This window comes from Ranitomeya variabilis, chromosome 1 (assembly GCF_051348905.1).
Source record: "Ranitomeya variabilis isolate aRanVar5 chromosome 1, aRanVar5.hap1, whole genome shotgun sequence".
Taxonomy (NCBI): Eukaryota; Metazoa; Chordata; class Amphibia; order Anura; family Dendrobatidae; genus Ranitomeya; species Ranitomeya variabilis.
Window position 1 is genome coordinate 945,483,677 of NC_135232.1, and position 22,075 is coordinate 945,505,751.

A 22,075-nucleotide genomic window follows, 5' to 3' on the forward strand; every position below is an offset into this window, starting at 1 on the left:
AATAAATGGGGTCTAAGGGGTAACGTTTCTCCTTATGGAGAGTGACATGCCATCTCTGGCTTGTCAAGGTAAGGAGGCTTATTCGCCGTGCAATGCTCCTCTGGGAAATTAAATATGCAAATTGCTTCTTCTCAGAAAAAGAGGACTTAACTCTATAGCGCCACCTGTTGGAAGTAGCGATCCTACAAGTCACAATCAACCCTTTAACGAGTCGTGCAATATGACTTAGGATAAAAGCCAAATCAGTATCTCAATACCCCTTAGACCCCAGTCCAGAGCCTCTCACCTAGCCAAATCAGTTCTCATGCTTCGCACTGACGAGGGCCAACAGCCCAAAACACTGTGTCTGCGAATTAAGATACTGATTTGGCTTTTATCCTAAGTCATATTGCACGACTCGTTAAAGGGTTGATTGTGACTTGTAGGATCGCTACTTTCAACAGGTGGCACTATAGAGTTAAGTCCTCTTTTTCTGAGAAGAGGCAATTTGCATTTTTTAAATAAATGCACATAGATTAACAGAGTGCCACAGAATGTGGGGAACGTCTGACAGACAACAGTAATGGGCCAGCCATACACAGTGAACATAAATACAGTTCTAATAGTGCAAAGAAATTCTGTTGTCAATATTTAAATCTACTGGTATCCTAAAATAGTTATAACAGAAGATGCAGAGTCAAGATCTCATAAAAACGTAAGTGAAACACGGTACATCAATACAACTAGAAAGTGTCTGCAGACTGCCAAAAGTGTATAGCAAAATTGCTAGTGAATGTGTGCAAAAAGTATCTCTAGTAGAGTGTCAGTATCATGAAAGGAATAATAGATCAGATGTTGTGGAAGTGGAAAGTACCTGTAATGTTGATAAATGCTAGGCTATGGCTGCTGCTGTCAGACGTCACTCTACCCCGATGAACGTTTCAAATATCCTTCTTCAGGGGTGATTCGTTGTCTCTGTCAGACATTCCCCACATTCTGAGGCACCTTGTTAATATATGCGTATTTATTTTAAATAATTTTTCTAAATAAAATATAGAGATTTTAATCTAATTGTCACGTGCATCTCAACCTTGACAAGTGTGAATTGCTGGAGGTGGCACTGTTGATTAAATGTTGCACTAGTGACATTAGCTATTGTCCCTGTGGACCTATCTTTTATAATAACGTGTAAATATGCAAAAAAAAACCCCACACACATTCGATAAATACTGGAATATTAACATCTTCACAACTTGGGAGTGGAGAGAAGTGGATATTCATTTCTCTTAAGTAGCGGGCACACATAACCGCATGGCGGCTGACACTCTGCATGCAAATTAATAGCAATGAATACTCACTGCCCTCCACACACATAGTCCCTCTCGGTGTGGAGAGGAGTGAGTATTCCAGCAGCTGTGCTCTGCTTGTAAGAAGCGCATGACTTCCCTGCCATGCGCTGCTTACAAGCATAAAGCAGCTGCTGGCACCAAAACAAGAAGTTGCGAGGGAGCGCAGGAAGGCAAGTAGGATGTTTTCGGGGTTTTTTAAATGTTTTTTGATGAGGGCCATGCATACAATGATAGGGATAAGGAGCCATGCAGACCAGTATAGGGATGAGGAGCCATGCACACCAGGATAGGGATGAGGAGCCATGCAGACCAGGATAGGGATGAGGAGCCATGCAGACCAGGATAGGGATGAGGAGCCATGCAGACCAGGATAGCGATGAGGAGCCATGCAGACCAGGATGGAGATGAGGAACCGTGCAGACCAGGATAGGGATGAGGAGCCATGCAGACCAGGATAGGGATGAGGAGCCATGCAGACCAGGATGGGGATGAGGAGCCATGCACATCAGGATAGGGATGAGGAGCCATGCACATCAGGAAAGAGATGAGGAGCGATGCAGACCAGGATAGGGATGAGGAGCCATGCAGACCAGGATAGGGATGAGGAGCCGTGCAGACCAGGATAGGGATGAGGAGCCATGCACATCAGGATAGGGATGAGGAGCCATGCACATCAGGATAGAGATGAGGAGCCATGCAGACCAGGATAGAAATGAGGAGCCATGCACATCAGGATAGGGATGAGGAGCCATGCACATCCGGATAGAGATGAGGAGCCATGCAGACCAGGGTAGGGATGAGGAGCCATGCAGACCAGGATGGGGAGGGGGGGGGGGGGGGAGGCCGTGCATACCAGGACAGGGATGAAGGGGCAATCCATACCCGAGTTATACTCGAATCAATAAGTTTCCCAGTTTTTTTTTGTGGTAAAATTAGGTGCCTTGGCTTATACTCAGGTCTGCTTATACTTGAGTATATACAGTATACATATTTATGTATGTTGTTTCTCTGTACTTAAAGGGAATCTGTCACCTAATATTGGCCCTATACACTGCGGCCACCGCCATCAGGGGCTTATCTACAGTATTCAGGAATGCTGTAGATAAGCCCCCGATGTATCCTGAAAAATAAGAAAAACAAGTTAGATTATACTCACCTAGGGGCAGTCCCGGTTCGGGCCGTTTTGTGCGTCGCAGGTACGGGTCCCGCGCCTCCCATCTTCATACGATGTCGTCATCCTCCTTGCTTCTGTTGCGGCTCCTGAGCAGGCGTACTGATTTGTCCTGTTGAGGGCAGCATAAAGTACTGCAGTGCGCAGGTGCCGGGCCTCTCTGACCTTTCCCGGCGCCTGCGCACTGCAGTACTTTGCTCTGCCCTCAACAGGACAAATCAGTACGCCTGCGCAGGAGCCGCGACAGGAAGGAAAGAAGAGGACGTCATCGTATGAAGATGGGAGGCGCCGGACTTGCGACGCCCATTGGACCGGACCGCACTTGGGTGAGTATAACCTAACTTTTTTTCCTATCTTTCAGGTTACATCGGGGGCTTATCTACAGCATTACAGAATGCTGTAGATAAGCACTGATGGCGGTGGCCGCAGTTTATAGGGCCAAAATTAGGTGACAGATTCCCTTTAAATCATTATTGTCACATGACTAGGGGTGTAACCTTTAAATATGATTTCCCATGATGCTTAGATATATTTTATGACTAAGGGCTTAATGCCAGCAAGGCATCAGATGAACATAATTTTGATTTAGTTTTCCTGGATATCCTATTTTAAACTGATGGAATAAAGATTCGGACATTTTATTCTTTCATATGCCAATCCAATTCTCCTTTTTCAGAGCTATTATCAATCTAAATTTTGCTGTAGATGCTAGGGCACATGGGGGAGTGGGGCCCTGGGCAATAGCCCATTTGGTCTCCGTCTGTGGCCACCACCAATAACTGTATGCCAGGTATGTTACATGCAGTCACTTACCTCAGCTATGAAAACAACCACAACACAATCCTGTTTTTCTGCTGCAGACAACTCTGAGAAAAGGGACCTCAAAGTATCCATCAAGTAGCTCTGTTTGTCTCTCTTTACAGTAGGGATGCCAATAACTATAGACACTGCGGAGAATAGATAACATGTAATCATGTAACATAGCTACCAGATTACTAATCATTTCCGTCATGTTACGGTGTGGGCTTAAAAGGGACACTTGAATCAGTAACAGGGTATTTTCGTTTAATGCAAGTATCATTTAAATCTATTTTTTCTATGTTATAGTGGCTGCACTGTGCTGTTAGCCAGTAGGGGTTCAGGTCCAGAGTCGCCAAAGCACTACTCTGCAGTGTGCCGCTCCTGCATAGGCTGCGTGCACACATCAGTGTATACGATCAACAGTAAGTCTAGGAGTCACTATATAGGTGCTTCTCACAAAATTAGAATATCATCAAAAAGTTATTTTATTTCAGTTCAATACAAAAAGTGAAACGCATATATTAGATATAGGTCACTCTGTTTATAATGACTCTTTCAAGTGTTTATTTCTGTTAATGTTGATAATTATGGCTTACAGCCAAAAACCCCCAAAAGTGGTTACTTCAGTAAATTAGAATACTTTATAACACCAGCTTCAAAAATGATCTTAAAATCCGAAATGTTGGCCTACTGAAAGGTATCTTCAGTAAATGCACTCAACACTTGGTCGGGGCTCCTTTTGCATCAATTACTGCATCAATGCAGCGTGGCATGGAGGCGATCAGCCTGTGACACTGCTGAGGTGTTATGGAAGCCCTGGTTGCTTTGATAGCAGCCTTCAGCTCATCTGCTTTGTTGGGTCTGGTGTCGCTCATCTTCCTCTTGACAATACCCCATAGAGTCTCTATGGGGTTAATGTCAGGCAATTTTGCCAGCCGATCAAGCACAGTGATACTGTTGTTTTTAAACCAGGTATTGGTACTTTTGGTAATTTTGGCAGTGTGGACAGGTGCCAAGTTCTGCTGCAGAATTAAATTTCCATCTCCAAAAAGCTTGTCTGCAGAGGGAAGTGTGGAGATCAGACTAAACCAAAGAATCCATCTTGTCTTCCTCCTGAGAAATCTGGTTTACAACAGGAAACTTGAGCAAACTTGACATTTCCTTTTATGGAAGTAATCACGCGCGCATTTCTCCTTGATATTGTAGCCTTTCATCCACATACCAGATGTTGTAACTTTTCACTAATATAGATTTGCTTTGTAAGTGATTGTGAAATATGAGCGCTTGTGCGCATGTCTGTAAATGCCTAACTTTTTACTATATAAAGAAGGGGCAGCGCCCAGTGAGGCAGGCGTGTTTCAGGGCTGCCCCTGTTTATGAACACACAACCTTTGTGCTGCGTGTCATTTACTTGGATCCCTACATCCAGGAAGCCAGGGACGGAGAAGGACTCAACATTTCTTGGCGCCCGAACAGGGACCCGAGGCGAGAGTATTTGCTCGAGATTCACCTGCGGATACGGACAACGGAGATCTGGGATAATGGACGGCAAATGAACTGAAAAACCTGGCCAGGTAAGAGACATTATTAGTTCTCTTTCATCTGCCCTGTATTATCCGAAAGATCTCTACGAGCCGTGTCACGCTGGGTTAGTCTAGTAGTGAGTAGATACCTATAAAACTCGGGTTACCATATTGTATAGATTTATGAGTCTTGTCCCTGGCAGTGTGTGAACAGTGTGAAGGTTGTAGCATGTGGTGAAAGAAGAATAAAAGTACGTAGAAAATAAGCCGAAATAGTTGGGATAAAAGCCTTATACACAAAAGTCAGCCTAACTGGGTCATGTGGTTGCGTCCTTTCGGGGAGACCTCCGCCCATGCTTGACTTTTTCTAAGTGCTTAACCCCTTCATTTCTGGATAAGGTTTGATAGAATGAGCCCAGGACGCGGGTCCATGAGCCTGGGACAAGTATGATAACAGAGACTGAGAGTTTTGTGATCTGTATGGTGTTGCTGGGTCTGTTTGCGTGCATAATAGCACTTAAGTACGTTCTACATGTTAGGAAGAACGGAGCAGACAAGCCTTTCAATATTTTAGCTCCCTAGGAGAGAAGGCAACGAGACATCACCACAGAGTAAGTGATTGTCCAAACATCACCTGGGGTAGGAATAGCTAATATTGAAAAGAAAAATGGGAAATAAACAGACAAAAACCGTCTTAGGACAAGTGGAAGCAGCAGATATCATACAGGAAAGATGTGGAAAGACAGTCAGAAGGCAGATTAGAAGGGTAAGAGAAAAATTGGGAATTTCAGAAGCACTTATGTTCAGTACAGAATGGGAAAGACTGAGTAAAGAACGAGGTGGAATTATCAAAGACAATGGGTGGGAAGAAATCATACACTGTATGATAAAGGTCTCAAAAACAGCTAAAGAGGAGAATTGGAAGTACGATCCAGACACTTCCAAATGGACCATGGGGAAGGGAAAATGTTGTGACATAATCCCGCCACCTTACCTAGATCCGAATGTCCAACCATTTGTACCATCAGGGGGAGCAGAAAAAGGAAATCCAGTTCCAGCCTTGTATCCTAGACTTAATGGGGTAGAAGGATGGATATGTCAGAATTGTGGTCAGCAGAATCCTGATTGGAGAATTAATTGTTTGACATGTGGAGCACCCAGGGAGCACCAACTCTTAGCACCTGTGAGAATAGTGACAAAAGGAGTTAGGGAAACTGACCCTGCAAATCCAGCTGGTCCTAGAGTTACCAGGAACGTTGAATCACAACAGTATTTTCCATGGTCACCCGCTGAGGGAATGTCTCTATTAATGAATGCCCCAGATCCATCTCAATTTCCTGTCAGGTTTGCTGCATATATTGCACAAATAATACAAATGCATAATGGATCATGGACAGATGGGGTAGAATTATGCAGGCTGAAAATGTCATCAGGACTATTCCATGAATTAACAGCTGCAATACATGACCAAAGACCCCAAGGGGATAACATCCGTGCCCCTTACACAATAGCGTCAGGAGAAAATTTTGTGACAGCACTAAATCTTTTTATGCAAAGAAAACAAAGAGAAAGAGGGTCAACAGGCATTGTAATGCAGAAAACCGGACAATCAGTAGATGACTATGCTCGAGATTTAGAAAACAGCTTTAGAGATGAGGGATTAGATATGGCAGATCCAGGTGTCATACGCCTCTTCACTAAACAACTAATAGAAGGATTAGAGCCTGTACTAAAGGGAAAATTCAAAGCTGCTACTCCAGATTGGAGAACATTAGATCAACCAAACGTTGTAAAGCAAAGATGCTTGGGAATAGCGATGGATATGAGAGAAAATCGCAAACCTGTTAGAATAGCTCAAGCAAATACAGGAGGGAGAGCAAGACACAATTTTCCTTGTCATTACTGCAAGAAGCCAGGACATTTTCAGAGAGAATGTAGAAAGAAGCAGGCAGACATAAAATCAGGAAAATTTGTACCAAAGAATAAACCCTCAGACACCCAACAGACATCCATAGTGGATGGTCCCATACCAGATTCAGATTGACTCAATGTGTTACAAACTTCCCTACCAGCTAGAAGACCTATGATACAGGTGAATGTAGGGGGGAGAGAGATTCCATTTCTGATAGATACAGGTGCAACTTCCTCAATTTTGAATCAAGATTTTCTTCCGAACCCGGAAGATATTTCACAACAAACAACTTTTGCTGAGGGTTATGATGGGGTAATTCGAACACTGCCATATACTGTGCCCCTAGAGGTCTCATTAGGACCTAAATGTTTTGCATCCAGATTTTTGTATGCCAGAGGTGCCCCAACATGTTTGTTGGGAACTGATGTCCTAAAGAAATTAGAAGCTAACATCAATTTTAGGGAAGATGGCACAGTTATGCTGACTATCCCTGATGATGCAGAAACATTAGAACAATATGTCAGAATTCAGGCTTTTGAGGATTATACTGAAGAAAAAGAGTACACCACAGATCTAGACCTCTCAATGGTCCCAGAAACACTGTGGGCACAGGGTGACACTGATGTGGGATTATTGCATATCTCTCCTGTAAAATTATCTGTGCAACCAGGAACTGTTCTCCCACAGCTCAGACAATACCCTGTGAGTGCCCAGCAGGAACTAGCGATCACAAAACAGATAGAGGAATATAGAGAGAAAGGAGTTTTGGTAGAGATACAATCACCTGCTAACACTCCTCTGTATCCAGTCAAGAAGAGAACTCTTGATAAGAGTTCTATGCCCAAATATCATATGGTACATGATCTAAGAGAAATAAACAAAGTTCTAGATCCAATCACCCCAGTTGTACCCAATCCTCATACGTTACTATCACAGATACCAGCCAGTTCTCAAGTGTTTACTGTAATAGATCTTTCAAATGCATTTTTCTCGGTTCCTTTACACCAAGACAGTTGGCATTTGTTTGCATTTACATTTAAGGGCAAACAGTTGGCGTGGACACGCCTTCCACAGGGAATGATACACTCCCCTACTCTTTATTCAAATGCCCTACAAACAGTCCTCCAGAGGTTTGAACCCGAACCACAGGTAGTAATTTTGCAGTATGTGGATGACCTACTACTTTGCTGCCCAGATCTAGAAGCCGCAGAAAGGTCCACTGTGAGTTTACAATGTTTTCTAGAAAAAGAAGGGTGTAAAGTGAATAGACAAAAGCTACAAGTTTGTCAGACCAAAGTGGTCTTTCTAGGTCATTGCATTTCTCAAGGTAAAAAGCATCTTACACCTCAAAGAACTGAAGCAATAAGACAGATGAATGAGCCTAGAAATCATAAACAGCTACGAGCATTTTTAGGAATAGTGTCTCATTGTAGACAATGGATTATACATGCCAGTCAACTAATGCAACCACTGTATGACTGTGTAAAAAGTGAACCTTACCTGTTGACAAAAGAAGGTCAGATTTCGTTCCAACAATTAAAAGATGCCCTTGTTTCAGCTCCAGCGTTAGGGCTACCAGACTACACCAAACCGTTTCAGCTTATGGCTGCAGAAGTTGATTCTCATGCTACAGGAGTTCTTACCCAGAAGCATGCAGGGAAACAAAGACCAATTGCATATCTTTCAGCAAGGTTAGATCCCGTAGCTAGAGCAGCGCCAACCTGTGTACGTGTAGTTGTTGCTGTCTCACTATTGTTGGACAAAGCATCAGAAATTGTCCTAGAGCATCCACTCACAGTTCAAACTACACATGATGTTTATGGGATATTAAACCAGGTCCAACCAAAACACATTTCCATGGCCAGACATTTGCGGCTGCAGTGTTCTTTGCTGCTCCCCTCTACTATCACATTTGCAAGGCTTCAGACTCTCAATTTAGCTACACTGCTACCTCTCGAGTCTGAAGGGGGGAATAAGGACACTGATCCACACGCAAATTTTTTCCCTACAGACACACATGATTGTACAGAGCTCATTTTACAAGAAACGGTAGGCTTACCCAATGTATCCGAAACACCACTTCAAAATCCAGATTTAGAGCTGTTTATAGATGGTAGTAGGTTTGCAGATGACACAGGTAACTTTCATACAGGGTATGCAGTTGTGTCAGAATCTGAAACTCTCAAAGCAGAACCACTTCCACCGAAACAGTCTGCACAAGAAGCAGAACTAACAGCATTGATTGAAGCGCTAAAAATAGCTGAGAATCAGACAGCTAATATATACACTGATTCTAGGTATGCACATGGTATTGTGTTTGATTTTGGAGTAATCTGGAGAGCTAGAGGTTACATGACAGCGTCAGGACAACCTGTAAAACATGCTTCTCTGATCAAACAGATCTTAGAGGCTGCACAAGAAACAAAAGAAGTAGCAGTAATCAAGGTAGCTGCACATGTGAGACTCGACACTAGGGAATCTAGGGGAAATGATAGGGCTGATAAAGCAGCCAAAGCAGCAGCAGTCAAACCCTTACAACAGGTCCATACTGTAAACCCCACGGAAAATACTGAAGATAGACTGAGACAAGCACAGGAAGATGCAGGAGAAGAGGAGAGGGACAGGTGGAAAAAGGAAGGGGCAGAAGAACAAGCGGGAATTTGGAAGAAAGATGGACTAATATGTCTACCTAGAGCCTGGTACCCGATTGTAGTTGGTGGATTGCACCACCCTACGCATGTGTCTGCAAATGCAATGACACTACTGGCAAAGCAAGTCTGGTTGGCTCCAGGTTTTGGCAACTACGCAAGAGACTATTGTGCTGCATGCGCTATATGCCTGGCACATAATCCCGGACAGACAACAAAGACCCCTATGAAGCACCATGTCCGACCTCTCTACCCGTTTCAGCGATTACAGATAGACTTTATCCAGCTGCCAAAAAGTAATGGGTATGAGTATGTGTTGGTGTGTGTGGACATGTTCTCGGGGTGGCCAGAGGCCTATCCAGTTCGGAAGGCTTCAGCTAAAAACACTGCTGTAAAGCTAGTTGCCGAACTGGTGCCCCGTTACGGTCTCCCTGAAGTGATCGAGTCAGATAGGGGTACTCATTTCACTGGAGAAATATTTCAAAATGTACTAAAAATGTTGGGTGTTGAAAGTCAGTTACACACTCCGTATCATCCTCAAAGTTCTGGTAAGGTGGAACGCATGAATGGAACTTTAAAATTAAAAATACAGAAAGCCATGGCTGAAACAGGAAAGCCTTGGACAGAATGCCTTCCACTGGCCCTTTACTCAATACGCAATACCCCAAGGGGTAAGACTAAACTGTCTCCATATGAAATTTTGTTTGGCAGGACTGCCAATTTAGGATGTTATTTTCCACAGCAACTTGTATTAAATATTGAGTCATTGACTTCTTATGTGCAAAATCTTCAGAAACAATTAACTAAGGTGCATGCACAAGTTTTTGCTTCCCTTCCAGATCCTGACAACACTGAAGGAAGTCACAAGTTGGAACCAGGTGATCAAGTCTATGTAAAAAGACACACCAGAAAGGCTCTTGAACCAAGATTTGACGGACCCTTCCAAGTCCTGTTGACAACACCTACATCAGTCAAGCTTGAAGGAAAGGCATCATGGATACATGCAAGCCATTGCAAAAAAGCAGTACAAAACTCATGATATTGATGTTAATAATGTTAACCTCAACGGAGGCGTGGGATAGACTGAATTCTCTAGCCCCTTTGAACAATAGATTCGTACAACATCATAGAAAATTAGTGCATGACTTGTTAAATAATACGCAACCCCTGGCAGATTGTTGGATCTGTACCCATTCACCAGTATCAGCCACAAGTATACCTTTTCTAGCAGTTCCCGTGTCAGTTGAAGAAATATTCGCTTGGCCTAATTGTTCAGACAACCTGGCCAACAACCAAACTGGTAATACTAGGCTGTGGAATACTACAATCGCCATACCAATTGTGGGATGGGTAGAATTTCCTTGGTGGCAGGGTAATCTCTCAGGGACTAGTACACATCTACAATATTTGGCCTATAAGGGTGGGGCCTGGGTACCTAGGAATAAGACTGGATTAACTAATTTAGGACAGGTCCCCACAGAAAATCTACAGCTCAGTTTCAGTACAACCGCCCCTCCCTCTGATGCTTTCAAACCTGTAGTATTGGAAAGATACATACATAATAGAAAATGGGAACATTCTGAGTTGTTCCCCCAAGGTAATGCAAGCGATTGTACAAGCAAACCGGGGAACCTAGTTTGTAATGAATCTGATGAGTATGTCAACGGAATGCATGTGTGTGGGAATCCCGCAGCCGGGTACTGTAGCCCCTTGGGACAAAAACCCTCTTGGTGTATGCTTCAGAATGTATCTAGTTTTGTGGATTTGGCCCACAGATTGGTATTGCAGCACTCAGCTCTATGGGATCTGCCTGAGGGTACATTTTGGATATGCGGAGAAGGAGCATATAAATGGCTTCCCGTAGGTATAAAGGGTACTTGTACATTAGGACGCCTAACCCCGGCTACTTTCATAATTTCAAATAAACAAGTGAATATGCAAGCCGTGCCCAAGCACACACTGTATAAAAGAGCTGCAGATAACTCACCACGCCCCTCGGGGAGGCCACATATAGTACAAATGGGAATTCCCAACAAAATTGCTAGTACCATTTTTATTTATCCTATGTTAACACAAATGTGGGATAAATTAGTTAGAGCCACGGATTATCTAGATGATCAGATCTGGGATATATTGGATATACTAAATACTAGTATAGCCGTACAGAATCAGCTTATAATAGTCGTCAATCAACATACCCTGGTATTGGATTACCTAACTGCCTCACAAGGGGGTATGTGTCAAATCATTGGACCCACCTGCTGTCATTATATAGACCCGAATAGTACTATGAGTATGACATTTAAATTAAAGGACGTACAACGACTCAGAGATCAGTATGACAAAGACAATGACCAGAATAAGGATAGTTGGTGGTCTGATACCTTCTCTTTTCTTAACCCAGCCAACTGGTTCAGAGGGATCGGTGGGTGGGTTGCTGGGATTATGCAGAGCATAATACATATAGTTATGATTATTGTAATCATATATGTATTATTCAAGATTGTGCTCAAGGGTATCTCAGTATGCACCGATAAATTTTGTGTAATAGATGCAAGAGTATAAAGTTTTGTTTTTTTTAATTATTGCCGTACTAATTTTTGTTTTTATATTTTAGTATACTGCCGTATAAAGAAGAGAATGCACAAATTTTTATGCAAGAATTTGTGATAGATTATAAAAGAATATGTCAAAGGGGGGAATTGTGGAGATCAGACTAAACCAAAGAATCCATCTTGTCTTCCTCCTGAGAAATCTGGTTTACAACAGGAAACTTGAGCAAACTTGACATTTCCTTTTATGGAAGTAATCACGCGCGCATTTCTCCTTGATATTGTAGCCTTTCATCCACATACCAGATGTTGTAACTTTTCACTAATATAGATTTGCTTTGTAAGTGATTGTGAAATATGAGCGCTTGTGCGCATGTCTGTAAATGCCTAACTTTTTACTATATAAAGAAGGGGCAGTGCCCAGTGAGGCAGGCGTGTTTCAGGGCTGCCCCTGTTTATGAACACACAACCTTTGTGCTGCGTGTCATTTACTTGGATCCCTACATCCAGGAAGCCAGGGACGGAGAAGGACTCAACAGAAGCATGAAGTGTTCTAAAATTTCCTGGTAGATGGCTGTGCTGACTTTGGTCTTGATAAAACACAGTGGACCTACACCAGCAGATGACATGGCTCCCCAAACCATCATCTGACTGTGGAAACTTCACACTAGACCTCAAGCAGCTTGGATTGTGTCTCTCCACTCTTCCTCCAGACTCTCGGACCTTGATTTGGAAAATGAAATGCAAAATTTACTTTCATCTGAAAACACCACCTTGGACCACTGAGCAACAGTCCAGTTCTTTTTCTCCTTGGGCCAAGAAAGACACTTCTGGTGTTGTCTATTGGTCATGAGTGGCTTGACACAAGGAATGTGACACTTGTAGCCCATGTCCTGGATGCGTCTGTGTGTGGTGGCTCTTGAAGCAATGACTCCAGCACCAGTCCACTCCTTGTGAATCTCCCCCAAATTTGTGAATGGCCTTTTCTTAACAATCCTTTCAAGGCTTCAAGGCTGTGGTTCTCTCAGTTGCCTGTGCACCTTTTTCTACCACACTTTTTCCTTCCACTCAACTCTCCATTAATATGCTTGGATGCACCACTCTGTGAACAGCCAGCTTCTTTAGCAATGACCTTTTGTGGCTTACCGTCCTTGTGGAATGTGTCAATGACTGCCTTCTGGACACCTGTCAAGTCAGCAGTCTTCCCCATGATTGTGGACCCTACTGAAACAGACTAAGAGACCTTTTAAAACGCTTAAGAAGCCTTTGCAGGTGCGTTTTTGTTAATTATTCTAATTTACTGAGATAATGACTTTTAGGTTTTCATTGGCTGTAAGCCATAATCATCAACATTAACAGAAATAAACACTTAAAATAGATCACCCTGTTTGTAATGACTCTATATAATATACGAGTTTCACTTTTTGTATTGAAGTGAAATAAATTAACTTTTTGATGATATTCTAATTTTGTGAGAAGCACCTGTAGCTCTGTGGCAAGAGAGGTTTATGGACCAATAAATGCATACAAGTGCATTTCACAGTCCACAAAGCCAGGTCTGGCAGTGGGTCTCCCAACCCAAACTTACAGCTTCACATACCAATGAGGCTGTATGTTTGGGTCGGGAGTCTGGGAACTGCGTTTCGTATACAGAGGGTGAAATACCCTGATATCGACAACCCAGACATACTATGGAGGCTTTACCTCACTCTGTGTGTAGCTCGTACAGAAGCTGCACACTTCAGAGTGGTGTATTTATGGATGAGGATATAATGATGGTCACCCTTTATACTTCATATTCAGGTTAAGGTCTCACCCAGTGCTTGCTGAGCATGGCACGCATCCAGAAAGTGTCTGCTGAGCAGCCGTTTTCTAAAATGTCGCAGTGGCTGCATCAATAGATATTTGCCTATAGTTAATGGCTGTACAGTTTTACAAAACATAATATTTACATCGATATATATGAAAAAATACGACACTATTCAATGCTATATTCTTTAGTGGCTATTTGCTCTGAATACCTATACTATTTCTGACATTTATTGCTACAATCCTCTTTTAATATGACAACCCTTTATTAACCAGTCGGCAACACAATTTATTAAGGCATCAGTTTCAGGAACAGTAGGTGATGACGATGTAATGAAATGTACCACTGTATAAAGAGGAATGGATGACTTTTAGGACTCCATGAAAGTTGAAAAACACAGAGGGTGCTGTAATTTTACCTACATTTGTTGCCAATCACCTTTCCGATAACAGATAACTAAGAAACTAGTGAGGAGCGTTTAAATTCCTTCACACAAGCCCAGTCCTCTGCATGCCGTCATATGATGCACATTGGGGTTGATTTACGCAAACTGTTCAGCAAAAATTGAAGTGATATTCATTGTCTCACGGTGCCTGGTTACACTGGTCTGTCAACAGTAGGAGTGCAGGTATATTGTATTCCCTGTGGTCACCCTCCCCCTCTCCCCCAGTGATCAGGAGAAAAGCATGATCTACACGGGAGCGTACTGTATGTTCTCCCCATGTCCACATAGGTTTTCTTAGGATACTAAGAAACATCTCAGTACCTTACTTCTCAGAAAGTCGCTCTGTGTAATAGGGAAATTATACTGTGAACACCACTGGGCACAGAGCGCTGAAGAATAAGTTGGTGCTATACAAGGAACAAATACCATTTTTCCATTTTCCTTCTGTCCCTGTATAGGACTTTCTGTAAGATTCTGAAACACATACCAGAGGCAGTTGTTTTTTTCTGTTTACTTGCATGATTATCTTATAAGGATATGTTCACACGCGGAGAAGACAGATTCTAACGCACCACTCGGATAATACTTTAATTCTTTTTTTTTCAGCAGAATTGTATAACTTAACTACTAACACATCATGATAACAAAACACCATGCATGCTATCTCAGGCTTACGCAATAAAATGAGCCGTTTGTTGTGGTTTATTGACTGTGTGTTTCCAGCAGATAACTGAAAACCAGGATCATCTAAATCCTGACTCAAAGCCTCGTGACCACAATGCCATCATCATGGTGTGTCTCATCTGCACTCGGCAGTAATGTACATAGTGAAGATGGAACCTTCCTCTGACATATAGCACCACCCTGAGTACTCAAGATGTAGCTCTCTTCAAGTACTAGGTTATAGAGTTAATTTTTTTTTTCCTTGTGAGACATTATTAAAAGGTGTTAACTGGGTAAATATTATCATTTTGACGTATTTTCTCCACCTGACAAGTGTTTTTCTTTACACTAGTGTAAGGACAAGCCTGCATAAATGAATGAGCAGCAGCAGAAGGCGTCAAATATTTGTGAAGCTAACATTACTCCGAGGCCATGATTAATGGAAGCAGGACCAATGGTATGGTGGCATTATGTTACAGGGTTCATAAGTTTTAAATTAACCACAGTCACCCTGTTTGTGAACTGCCATAAATTGAGATAATACCAATGTATTATCTAGGAGTCATTGTTCTCAGGCTAGAATTACACAAGCAGTCCTTGGGACAAACACAAAAGTGAGTCCAAGCAAAATGTTATCAGTGGAATGCCATGAAGGACAAAATCGGATGCCAGACCAGCAAATCTTATTCCTCAGCCCTAATTATTAGGCTACTTACTTTTCCTTTCTATTGGATTCACTTCTGGCCTCAAAAACTGCAATTCTAAATCCGGTTTTAAAGCGGATTTGTCACCAAAAGCATACACGTGTAAGTACACAGAGACTGTACCTGGAAACTGCGAATGGCTCACTAAATCAATGTGATATACTAGCCTCATCAGTTCTAAGTTATCTACTCAAAGTCTGTGCAGAATGGCTGTATGATCCTTAAATAAATGATTATTTTAGGAGTCCAGCTAATAAGTACAAGAGCTCAGGAGTCCAATAGATACAATCTCCATGTTCTCAGCCAGGCTCCTAGCTTCTCTTCAAAGGACTGAATATACTGACATTCACACTCTGATACAGATTTTCAAAGTAAGTACACCAAGCTCACCAGGCCTAAGATCTATTTAACAAGTAATGCAGGTGCAGTGCGTGTTGTAAATCAGGTTACTGATCTTGTTTTAACAATTGGTAAGAGGCTAGGAGTAGCAGTCTGTGCTCATGTACTAGATTAAAAAAATCTGCTTCAAGATTGAACCAACTTCTTTATCTGGAGAACCACAAGTGTTCTCCTAAAAAAAATTTAGTTTAACTTTGAAACGCATTGAGAATAAACCACATGGTCTAATCCATCATCACATCCTCTGAATTTCTTGAATGTAGCACATCAGTGCAGACTATTATTTCTACTCTCCTACCAATTGCTCTACATGGCAGGGTCTCCCAACCTGAGGGTACCTTGATTCCTCAGTTGTGGGTTAAACACCACCAAAAGGTGTGCAATTCCTATACCTCTCATCCAAGAGAAACTTCTACAACGGATAAAACCCCTATGTGCTTCACGTCCTCCCTCTTCCTACAGATCTGGTTTTGACATACCAGTAATCCCAACTTTTCAAATTATTTAATATATTGTAGAATGAGAGCTGCCAGGCATTTCATTGTTGCTGCCTAAAGAAGCATTTTTCTAGTAATGTAATTAAGTCCACAAATACAGGACTCCATGTCCTCGAACCTCTTTGTACAATATTTACCTTTGCTATCACATCTTAATTACATTAAGTAATGGATGCAAATTAAACATAAGGATGAGGTTGAGACAGATTCATACAAATATGTGTGGAGCCGCGTAGGCTATATAATGCACGATCATAACTTACAAGAAACTTTGGAAGGAAACTAAACCTTTATTGGGGTTGTCCAGTACTTCAGGTCTTTCAGTGTTTGTGAGACATTATGTCATGTGGACGCTGAAGACAAATCAGCAGCAACTAATGGGATGCTATACTGGAGTATCTGAAGAGGAATAACCTCATGACCCAGTATCAGCACGGGTTTACTAGGGACCGATCATGTCAGACTAATTTGATCAGCTTCTATGAAGAGGTAAGTTCCGGACTGGACCAAGGGAGCCCAGTGGATGTAGTGTATATGGACTTTTCAAAAGCTTTTGATACGGTGCCACACAAAAGGTTGATACATAAAATGAGAATAATGGGGATAGGGGAAAATATGTGTATGTAAGTGGGTTGAGAGCTGGCTCGGGGATAGGAAACAAAGGGTGGTTATTAATGGAGCACACTCGGAATGGGTAGCGGTTAGCAGTGGGGTACCACAGGGGTCAGTATTGGGCCCTCTTTTGTTTAACATATTTATTAATGACCTTGTAGGGGGCATTCAGAGTAGAATTTCAATATTTGCAGATGACACTAAACTCTGCAGGGTAATCAATACAGGGGAGGACAATTTTATATTACAGGATGATTTATGTAAACTAGAAGCTTGGGCAAATAAATAAATGGCAAATGAGGTTTAACCCCTTCATGACCGTGGGATTTTTCGTTTTTCCGTGTTCGTTTTTCACTCCTCTCCTTCCCAGAGCCATAAATTTTTTATTTTTCCGTCAATTTGGCCATGTGAGGGCTTATTTTTTGCAGGACGAGTTGTACTTTTGAACGACATCATTGGTTTTACCAAAAAATTCCAAGTGCGGTGAAATTGCAAAAAAAGTGCAATCCCACACTTGTTTTTTGCTTGGCTTTTTTGCTAGGTTCACTAAATGCTAAAACTGACCTGCCATTATGATTCTCCAGGTCATTACGAGTTCATAGACACCTAACATGACTAGGTTATTTTTTACCTAAGTGGTGAAAAAAAATTCCAAACTTTGCTAAAAAAAAATAAAAAAAAATTGCGCCATTTTCCGATACGCTTGGCGTCTCCATTTTTCATGATCTGGCGTCGGTTGAGGGCTTATTTTTTGCGTGCCGAGCTGGCGTTTTTAATGATTCCAATTCGGTGCAGATACGTTCTTTTGATCGCCCGTTATTGCATTTTAATGCAATGTCGCGGCGACCTAAAAAACGTAATTCTGGCGTTTCGATTTTTTTTCTTGTTACGCCGTGTAGCAATCAGGTAAATGCTTTTTTTATTGATAGATCGGGCGAATCTGAACGTGGCGATACCAAATATGTGTAGATTTGATTTTTTTTAATTGATTTATTTTGATTGGGGCGAAAGGGGTGTGATTTAAACTTTTATATATATTTTTATTTTTTTTTTACTTTTTTTTTTTTTTTTTTTACTTTTGCCATGAAGGTCCTTAAAGATGATTTCAGGGAATTAGGCTGCAAGCTGAAAGCAAGGACCTCCAACGTGGTATTTTTCGAAATACTGCCTGTACCACGTGCCACGCCAGAGAGGCAACGGGAGATTAGGGAGGTTAATAAGTGGCTCAAGAATTGGTGTAGGAAGGAGGGGTTTGGGTTCCTGCAGAACTGGGCCGACTTCTCAGTTGGCTACAGGCTGTACGCTAGGGACGGGCTGCACCTCAATGGGGAAGGGGCAGCTGTGCTGGGGGAGAAAATGGTTAGAAGGTTGGAGGAGTGTTTAAACTAGGGATTGGGGGGGAGGGTATTCATTTTATAGGAGGGGAAGATAGTGCAGATAGAGACATGGGCACAAATAAGGAAGTTGGGGGTGGTGGTGGCATGGGGGGTGGGGTTAGAACAGTTAGTAATTTAAGAAAGAATAGAGGTACAGAGAGTAACATCAAGTGCATGTATACTAATGCCAGAAGCCTCGCCAACAAAATGGATGAATTAGAACTAATGTTGTTGGAGCATAATTATGATATGGTGGGGATATCTGAAACATGGCTGGATGAGAGCCATGACTGGGCTGTTAACTTGCAGGGCTATAGCCTGTTCAGAAATGACCGTATAGATAAGCGAGGGGGAGGGGTGTGTCTATATGTAAAATCTTCCTTAAAACCCATCCTGCGTGATAATATAGGTGAATTTAATGAAAATGTAGAGTCCCTGTGGGTGGAGATAAGGGGAGGGGGAAAAAATAATAAATTACTGATAGGGATTTGTTATAAATCTCCAAAAATAATGGAAGCAATGGAGAATATCCTCGTAAAGCAAATAGATGAAGCTGCGACTCAAGGAGAAGTCATTATTATGGGGGACTTCAACTACCCTGAAATAGATTGGGGAACAGAAACCTGCAGTTCCAGCAAAGGTAATCGGTTTTTGACAACTATGAGAGACAATTACCTTTCACAACTGGTTCAGGACCCAACAAGGAGGGGGGCACTGCTAGACCTAATATTAACCAACAGGCCAGACCGCATATCAAATATAAGGGTTGGGGGTCACTTGGGGAATAGTGATCACAAAATAATAAGTTTTCATGTAACCTTTAATAAGATGGGTAGTAGGGGGGTGACAAGGACACTAAACTTCAGGAGGGCAAATTTCCAACGGATGAGAGAGGATCTTGGTGCAATTAACTGGGACGATATCCTGAGACACAAAAATACACTAAGAAAATGGGAGACGTTTATTAGCATCCTGGATAGGACCTGTGCACAGTATATACCGTATGGGAATAAACATACTAGAAATAGGAGGAAACCAATATGGCTAAATAGAGCTGTAAGGGGCGCAATAAGGGACAAAAAGAAAGCATTTAGAGAATTAAAGGAAGTAGGTAGTGAGGAGGCATTAAATAAATACAGAAAATTAAATAAATTTTGTAAAAAGCAAATCAAGGCAGCAAAGATTGAGACAGAGAGACTCATTGCCAGAGAGAGTAAAAATACTCCCAAAATATTCTTTAACTATATAAATAGTAAGAAACTAAAAAATGACAGTGTTGGCCCCCTTAAAAATAATCTGGGGGAAATGGTGGATGAGGATGAGGAAAAAGCCAATATGCTAAATGACTTTTTTTCATCAGTATTTACAAAAGAAAATCCCATGGCAGACAAAATGACTAGTGATAAAAATTCCCCATTAATTGTCACCTGCTTAACCCAGCAGGAAGTACAGCGGCGTCTAAAAATAACTAAAATTGACAAATCTCCGGGCCCGGGTGGGATACACCCCCGAGTACTGCAGGAACTAAGTACAGTCATTGATAGACCATTATTTTTAATCTTTAAAGACTCCATAATCAAAAAAGGGGCAAAAACTGAACTCGGTAATTATAGGCCAGTAAGCTTAACCTCTACTGTGGGTAAAATCCTGGAGGGCATTCTAAGGGATGCTATACTGGAGTATCTGAAGAGGAATAACCTTATGACCCAGTATCAGCACGGGTTTACTAGGGACCGTTCATGTCAGACTAATTTGATTAGCTTCTATGAAAGAGGTAAGTTCCGGACTGGACCAAGGGAACCCAGTAGATGTAGTGTATATGGACTTTTCCAAAGCTTTTGATACGGTGCCACACAAAAGGTTGTTACATAAAATGAGAGTAATGGGGATAGGGGAAAATATGTGTAAGTGGGTTGAGAGCTGGCTCAGGGATAGGAAACAAAGGGTGGTTATTAATGGAGCACACTCGGACTGGGTTGCGGTTAGCAGTGGGGTACCACAGGGGTCAGTATTGGGCCCTCTTCTTTTTAACATATTTATTAATGACCTTGTAGGGGGTATTCAGAGTAGAATTTCAATATTTGCAGATGACACTAAACTCTGCAGGGTAATCAATACAGGGGAGGACAATTTTATATTACAGGATGATTTATGTAAACTAGAAGCTTGGGCTGATAAATGGCAAATGAGCTTTAATGGGGATAAATGTAAGGTCATGCACTTGGGTAGAAGTAATAAGATGTATAACTATGTGCTTAATTCTAAAACTCTGGGCAAAACCGTCAATGAAAAAGACCTGGGTATATGGGTGGATGACAAACTCATATTCAGTGGCCAGTGTCAGGCAGCTGCTACAAAGGCAAATAAAATAATGGGATGTATTAAAGAGGCATAGATGCTCATGAGGAGAACATAATTTTACCTCTATACAAGTCACTAGTTCGACCACACTTAGAATACTGTGTACAGTTCTGGTCTCTGGTGTATAAGAAAGACATAGCTGAACTGGAGCGGGTGCAGAGAAGAGCGACCAAGGTTATTAGAGGACTGGGGGGGTCTGCAATACCAAGATAGGTTATTACACTTGGGGCTATTTAGTTTGGAAAAACGAAGACTAAGGGGTGATCTTATTTTAATGTATAAATATATGAGGGGACAGTACAAAGACCTTTCTGATGATCTTTTTAATCATAGACCTGAGACAGGGACAAGGGGGCATCCTCTACGTCTGGAGGAAAGAAGGTTTAAGCATAATAACAGACGCGGATTCTTTCTGTAAGAGCAGTGAGACTATGGAACTCTCTGCCGTATGATGTTGTAATGAGTGATTCATTAATTAAATTTAAGAGGGGACTGGATACCTTTCTGGAAAAGTATAATGTTACAGGGTATATACACTAGATTCCTTGATAAGGCGTTGATCCAGGGAACTAGTCTGATTGCCGTATGTGGAGTCGGGAAGGAATTTTTTTCCCCATGGTGGAGTTACTCTTTGCCACATGGGTTTTTTTTGCCTTCCTCTGGATCAACATGTTAGGGCATGTTAGGTTAGGCTATGGGTTGAACTAGATGGACTTACAGTCTTCCTTCAACCTTAATAACTATGTAACTATGTAACTATGCTTCAGTAGCCTCCATGGGAGGCTAGAAGCAGGCACATCACGATCGGCTCTGCTACAGAGCAGCGATCTGCTGTTCGCTGCTATGTAGTAGAAAATCAGGTGTGCTGTGAGCGCCGACCACAGGGTGGCGCTCACAGCTACCGGCGATCAGTAACCATAGAGGTCTCAAGGACCTCTATGGTTACTGTCCTGACACATCGCCGACCCCGATCATGTGACGGGGTCGGCGATGACTACATTTCCGGCCGCCCGGCCGGATGCGGTAGTTAAATGCCGCTGTCTGCGTTTGACAGCGGCATTTAACTAGTTAATAGCGGCGGGTGAATCGCGATTTCACCCGCCGCTATTGCGGGCACATGTCAGCTGTTCAAAACAGCTGACATGTCCCGGCTTTGATGCGGGCTCACCGCGGAGCCCTGCATCAAAGCAGAGGAGCCGACATCGGACAGGATAGTACGTCCGATGTCGGTAAGGGGTTAATGGGGATAAATGTAAGGTCATGCACTTGGGTA

General features: G+C 42.2%; 1 protein-coding gene across 1 annotated transcript in view; it reads right to left on the reverse strand.

Annotated features, from left to right (window-relative positions):
• MGAT4D (MGAT4 family member D) overlaps positions 1–22,075 on the reverse strand; it is a 261,336-nt gene that overhangs the window by 150,832 nt on the left and 88,429 nt on the right. The window contains exon 4 of the mRNA XM_077279227.1: positions 3,313–3,446. Coding sequence (XP_077135342.1) covers positions 3,313–3,446 — 134 coding nt within the window. The remainder of the gene's footprint in view (positions 1–3,312; positions 3,447–22,075) is intronic.